Here is a 6,855-nt window from a genome sequence, read left to right on the forward strand (position 1 = left end):
TAATAATTGAAATGTTTTGAAATAATTTTAAAGATTTCTTGGAAAACTCTTTGGCAACAAATGTTTGCATATTCAAATTTTAATCTCTGGGTTAGAAAACAAGTATTCTTTCTTCCAAAATAGATAAGTTCTGTTCTTTATTTAAGAGATGTAAAATTTTAAATAATACACTGTCTGACTACAATAGTAAGTTAAAAATTATAGTTTTTTAAGGTTAGAAAGTCAATAGCTTATAGTTTTACATTTAACTTACTCTTGTGTTTCCCTCTAGGAAAAAAACATATCAATGCCCCATGGAAAATTGTAGTCAAACATCCACTGATTTCATCTCATTGGGGTTGTTTCCATCATCAATAACTGGCCTGGTCCTCTTCATTCTCATTGTTCTCATTTTCCTAATGGTTCTGCTTGGCAACTTGTCTGTGATCCTTCTCATCCTCCTAGACAGTCATCTCCACAGTCCTATGTATTTCCTAATTAGTCAGCTCTCCCTCATGGACCTGAACTACATCTCCACCATTGTCCCCAAAGTGGCTTCCAATTTTCTGTTTGGAAACAAGTCTATCTCCTTCATTGGATGTGGGATTCATAGCTTCCTCTTCTTGACTTTAGCAATTGCAGAAGCACTGCTCTTGACATCTATGGCCTATAATCGTTATGTGGCTATTTGCTTTCCTCTCCATTATTCCATTCATATAAGCAAAAGAGTGTGTGTGATGATAATAGAATCTTGGATAATGGGTTCTATCAACTCCTGTGCCCACACCACATATGTCTTCCATATCCCCTACTGTGTATTCATGGCCATCGACCATTTCTTCTGTAATGTCCCAGCCATGTTGACTCTGGGCTGCCATGGATAACGGGGTTTAAGAGTACACAGTGTTTATAAGCACCACCCTCTTTCTTGTGTTTCCTTTTATTGGAATTACATGTTCCTATGGCTGCGTTCTCCTTGCTGTCCACCTCATGCACTCAGCAGAAGGGAGGAAGAAGATCTATTCCACCTGAAACACCCACCTGACTGTGGTGACGTTCTATTATGCTCCCTTTGTTTACAATTATCTATGCCCAAGGTCCCTCCAATCTCCAATGGAGGACAAGATTCTGGCTGTCTTCTATACCATCCTGACCCCAATGCTCAAGCCCATCATCTACAGCCTGAGAAACAAAGAGGTGATGGGGGCCCTAGGAAGAGTGATTCAAAGAATATGCACTGTGAAAATGTAGAGTTTTTTGCTTATGTACCCAGGACCTGGTTATAAGTTCACTAATCATATATAGTAAGTAAAAATATTTTATGCATAGGGTTCAAGTAGTAAAATTAATCTAGACCAGGAGAAAATCACTCATATCTGGACAAAACTAGCTTGTAAATACATGTAAAACTGATAAGGAGAATGTTTTTTTCTGAAAAGATTTCTATTATGAGTAGATTTCAACCCATCAATTTCAGTATAAATCAATTTCTTGAGTTAGAGTTTAATTTTAAGTGTAAATTTAATCCATGGCATTTTAATGATTCCTCTCAAATTTATGGTAATTTGTGGACTTTGTATAAGACACAGGAAATGGTTTTATATTTCAAATGCTTGTTTATTCATTTTATCATTGTATTTCAATTACATGTTAAAATAATGTTATTTTTCTCTTTGGTTAATGATTTATTTTTTAAACTTCATGCGAAAAGAGTGTTCTTTTCCATCGATTATCTTTCATATTAATTTTTAAATTATCTGTACATCTTATTTAAAGTTCTAAGCCTGTGTACATTTTCTTTGCAGTGTTGCTGATGAATTCCAATGACTTCCAATGCTGTATTGCAATGACTATGTGTGTACTTTTATTTAAAACAATTTAGGACAAAGTTTACATCCTAATTTCCCTAGGATTCCCTGTCCTGGAACTCTGATGAGATAGTTAATAATTTTGCTAATGACACAAGGATGGTCTCTGGAATGGATGGATAAGTCAGACCCTGTTCCCATTATGGGTCATTGTTCCTGGCAGGCAGAGACCCTCCTCCCTTCTGTGCAGTGGCCACTTCTACCATTGATGCTCCATCTGCAGCTGCTGTTGACATCACTACCACCCACTTAGTTCCAGGTCCCAGCCCAGACACTCCCTTTGCATCCTGTCATTCTTTGAACACAGATGTGTGTGTACACATGGGGAGGCCAGGTCAATTGCTCCATGTACATGCTTCCTGAGCCCACAAGTGCAGGTGCTATTGCTGGACCAAAATTGCGTTCTAATGCTGCCATCTAGCCTAGCTCCCCTGGTCACATGCATACTCAGAGATAAAATTATTGAGAATTTTGAGATTTCAACAACAGAGTATTAAACCAAGCACAGTGTCTTTCTGAGTGTGAGACCCGATGCAAGCACACAGGCCACATTCCCATGAGGTCAGCCCTGAGAAGAGAAAAGTAAATGAGTGGGAAGGGAATAGTGTCATGCAAACCAGGAAAATGATGACAATATCTGCTGTTTGTGTCATTTGTTGTCAATGTAAATATTCTGAGGGAGTATGGAAAGAAGGAAGACAGGCAATAAAAATTATGTTAAATGTGATTTTATATGCACCTAATTTTATTAAGCCCCAATTCCTGAGACATCCATAGAAAAATTAATTTGAGTCTCCTATTTTTTCAAACTTTTGAACAAATTTTAAAAAGTAAAATGCTTGTGAAAACAGTGCAAGCTTCTCTACCTAATCTTTGCTGCTTTACTTCTAAAATTGGCAAGAATTCCAATCATAGTTATTAATGTCCTTTAGAGAATGTAAAAACCCTGAGAGCCTCTTTTTATGAGGTGTAAGTGATCTCTGGCCAAATACTGGTGGCATCATGAGCACAAACATGAACACATTCTGAAATGTGAAAACTGTAAACTACTTCAGTGCACAGCTCCTTGTTTGGCACTGTCAGCAAGTACACTTGAGTACCAGAAACACTTCATCTTATTCTTTTCTTTCTGGAACTGGGAAATTGTTCTTCCATGTCTAGGAATTCTGAGTATTATATACTATATATAATTTTGATAAGAATTTCCAAGCTACCCAGTTTTTTAAATCCTTATTAGTAGAAGCTATGGAAGATACACTATAGGTTGGGGAAAAAAGTAAGTCTAAATAAATTGTATTTTGAACAATTTATTTTAAAAAGTCATGCTTCTGAAAACATTTTTATCTTTTTTTTGTCTTTTCTTGAGACAGCAAAAATTTCATCTTTGGAAGAATATGGTTCCAGGTCACATTTTGTTGTTTTGTTCCCCATGTCTAGGGTGTTGTAAGTGGAATCATCAAATGTGTGTATCAACATAGCTCAGAAAATTGAGGGGTACTTCTCATTTCTTTTAAATGCTAGAGAGTGCAAATTTTATTCATTCTGACTGCAACAAAATTAACGTAAACTGGTCTTCCAAAATTGTTTCCCCAAATACTGAAACATCCTTATTTTACGGTCATGAAGTAATTGAGTATGTCAAGAAGTAAAGGGAATTTGTACTGTTGAAACCACCTGATAATTCACAAGTTGACACAGCCAATCGGAAATTTGTAGACGTGCAATGTGTGTGGTTTTATGTAACAGGTTCAACAAGGCACAGCTGACCACAAATACCACCACATGTCCCTCCTGGTGTCAAGCCATGGTCCTTTCCACTTAGATCAACACCCTTCAGTTTATTGTTCTCACTCATGTGGTCTCCTTATCTCCAGTATTGGACTTTCCCAATTGATTACCACAATTTAACATTTCTCAAATGCATGTCTGAACATTTTACTATTGTTTGTAAAACCTTGGGTCACAAAAGGACAGGAAACTAGGCTATACGTTGAAGCTGGAAATAAGTGCTATTGGAACACTTACATCTGTTGCTTGTCAAACATCTCACCTTTGCTCATACCCTACCTTTTCCATGGTATCATCTCCCTGAGCACAACCCCCCTGCCCAGCTTAGTATACTCATCTGACAGCAATATTTTTCACCATTCAACACTCATCTCCAGGGTCTTCTCTCAGCCCCCTTGTTTGGCTGAATTTGCATCTCAAAGCTAGCGCTGATGTGTCCTAATGAGCTGTGCCCTTTCCACATGAGCATCAAAAGAATCTATTTATTTTACTACAACAATTTGTAAAAACCATGCCTACAATTCAAGTTCCTTGGCTACAGTAGCCATGCTTTATTATGAGTTTAAACTCATTTGTCTAGGAACTATTATTTTTATTATAACATAGCATAAGAAACGTTGGCTGAAGAAATAAAGAACTGAATGTTTGATGTTCTTCCTCCCCTTATTTAATAAGTTACGTGTTTGAAATATCATCTCAGATACCACCTCATGAAGGGAAACTTCCCTAAATCCATCTTACACATGGGGTTAATATTTTTCCCACAGTAACTTATATGATCTTGGATACTCAGTCTACCACAAGTTACTAACAATCTCAGAGAGGTAAAACACTCACTAGATGCCTTCAAGATTTGACCATGAAGAACAACACAGCCTTCAGTAAATGTGGGCAGATGACAGGATTGTCACAGTAATGATCAACCACATTAAAATGAGCATAATTTCTATGATACATCATTTAAATTGCCACCAAGCAGAAAGTAGGAACTCAAAGAAACTGAGAAAGTCTGATACTTTACTCTTTATTTTTCATTAATTTCAAATTTACAGAAAAGTAACATGAATAATAATGATGCAATTAATGCTCATATACCCTTTAGCTATATTCGCCTATTAACATTATAACCCTTTGACTTCATCACTTTTTCTCTCTTTACCTCATCAGCTGCACACCTTATGATTTTTTCTCTAAATATTTTCATTATATATTTCCTAAGAATATGAATAGTCTCCCATAGAGTCACAGTGCAGTTATCAACTTCAGAAAATGTAATATTGATGTGATTGCATAAATATTTTAAATGCAGAAGGAGTATAAAATGAAGAGCTTTCCAGTATAAGAAAACAATACCTTCAAAAGGGATGAATATAGGACAACACATCATTGTGTGAGAATCTGAGGAACAACATTGGCATAAGGTCCTAAACTTCTGATGTGTAGAGAGAAGGAAAATAAACCATTAGTACCAAAATTTCCTACTTGATAGTTTCCTGAAAGAGAGTTCCCACACTCAACATTTTCTTTAGAGCTCCCATGACATCCTTATTCCTAATACTATAGATTAAAGGGTTAGAAAAGGAGTGATTATGGTGAAAAATACAGATACAACCATATCCTTCTCAGGTGTGTGGTAGGAGCTGGGGAACATGTAGGTGTAGACCGGAGCCACATAAAAGAGGGTGACCACCATCATATGTGAAGAACAAGTGGTTAAGGCCTTCTTCCACCCCTCTGCTGAGTTCATCCTGTGGATGGTGAGGAGGATAAAAGTATAGGAGCTTGAAATGACTATCACTGGGATGAGGAGCATGAGTACACAGCACAGGTACATGAGCATCTCATAGAGAGAGGTATCTGAGCAGGAGAGCTTCATTAAAGCAGGGACCTCACAGAAGAAATGATGGATCTCCCGGGACCTGCAGAAGGGGAAGGTCATGGTGACAGGTGTGAGCATGAAGCCATCCACTGACCCTAGGAACCAGCAGCAAGACACCAAAAGCAGACATACCCTGTGGTTCGTGAGAATAGGATAATGGAGTGGATGACAGATGGCCACATAGCGATCATAGGCCATGGCAGCTAGAAGGAAACATTCTGAACCTACTAGTGACAGATACAGAAACATTTGCATCTCACATTCAGGGGCTGAGATCTCATTCACACCCATGACCTGGTCCATCAGCATCTTGGGGACGGTGACAGAAATGTACATCATGTCCATGAGAGACAGTCGACTGATGAAAAAGTACATGGGGGTGTGGAGGTGGGCTTGAGAGTATACCAGAAGGATCAGGATGGTGTTTCCAAACAAGGTCATCAGGAAAACCACAAAAATGACCACAGAAAGCAGAACTGGGTGCTTGGATTCACTGAAGAATCCCATCAGAATGAAATCTGACCATTTGGTGTTGTTGGCCACCAACATGGTGTTGTCCATGAGATTTCACCTAGATCACCAAGGAGAGCTTTGGGATTAATAGATTGTTCATGGGATACGATCAACAGAAATTAATGATTTGTGAGTTTGTGTTTCTGTGTCTGTGTGTGTGGGTGAGTGTACATGCCAACCCAATTGTGCTACCAGGGAGTGGTTCCAGGGATATGTAGATTTGGCAATTGTAAGTTACCTGTAACTCAACAGTATTACCAGAAAATTAAGAATTTGCAACTGTAGGTGAATAGAATCCTTCACTCATAGCAAGATTGCCGTAGTTCAAGGTCATGAGATTTTCTGATGATAGATAACATTGTTTATTATCAAGTGTGGAAATTTGCAAAATCACTTCCCCATGCAAAAACAAAAAGTAAATCAGTAAAAAAAAGATAAATCACATCTCTTATTTCTAGAAAATTTTGTTGTAGAAGTCAGAGTAGAATCAACATCTCTTGTTTAAGGATCCAACTGGGATCCTAAAAACTTGGGAAGGTATATTCCATATAAGAAAGATTTAGAAAGTAACTGAAACATAATGTGGGTAAATACCATTCTGAAAGTTTGAACACCCTTTGCCTGTAGGATCAAACTATGCTGTGAGGGACTGCGGTTGTGTGAAATCACAGGAACAAGTCTGGCTTCTCACCAATAGCCAACCTCTTGGATATTCTAGGGGCACCAAGTAAGGAGCCCAAACTCTGAGGCTGGACTGTGGCTGTGGGTCCACTTCATCCTCTACCTACCATCTCTTTGTCTACTCAATGAAAAAAGAGGATAATAATG

General features: G+C 37.9%; 1 protein-coding gene and 1 pseudogene across 1 annotated transcript; one reads left to right on the forward strand and one right to left on the reverse strand.

The window, feature by feature from the left end:
• On the forward strand, positions 294-1,228 carry OR2L60P (olfactory receptor family 2 subfamily L member 60, pseudogene; annotated as a pseudogene).
• On the reverse strand, positions 5,200-6,075 carry OR2T84 (olfactory receptor family 2 subfamily T member 84). The gene has a single exon (NM_001390921.1). The coding sequence runs from the start codon at positions 6,073-6,075 to the stop codon at positions 5,200-5,202; it is 876 nt and encodes a 291-aa protein (NP_001377850.1).
• Between the last annotated feature and the right edge of the window lie 780 nt (positions 6,076-6,855).

The sequence above is a fragment of the Equus caballus genome, chromosome 19 (genome assembly GCF_041296265.1).
Source record: "Equus caballus isolate H_3958 breed thoroughbred chromosome 19, TB-T2T, whole genome shotgun sequence".
Classification (NCBI taxonomy): domain Eukaryota; kingdom Metazoa; phylum Chordata; class Mammalia; order Perissodactyla; family Equidae; genus Equus; species Equus caballus.

Excerpts from the sequence above, each read along its gene's own strand:
- OR2T84 (NM_001390921.1), bottom strand. The coding sequence starts at position 6,075 with ATGGACAACACCATGTTGGTGGCCAACAACACCAAATGGTCAGATTTC.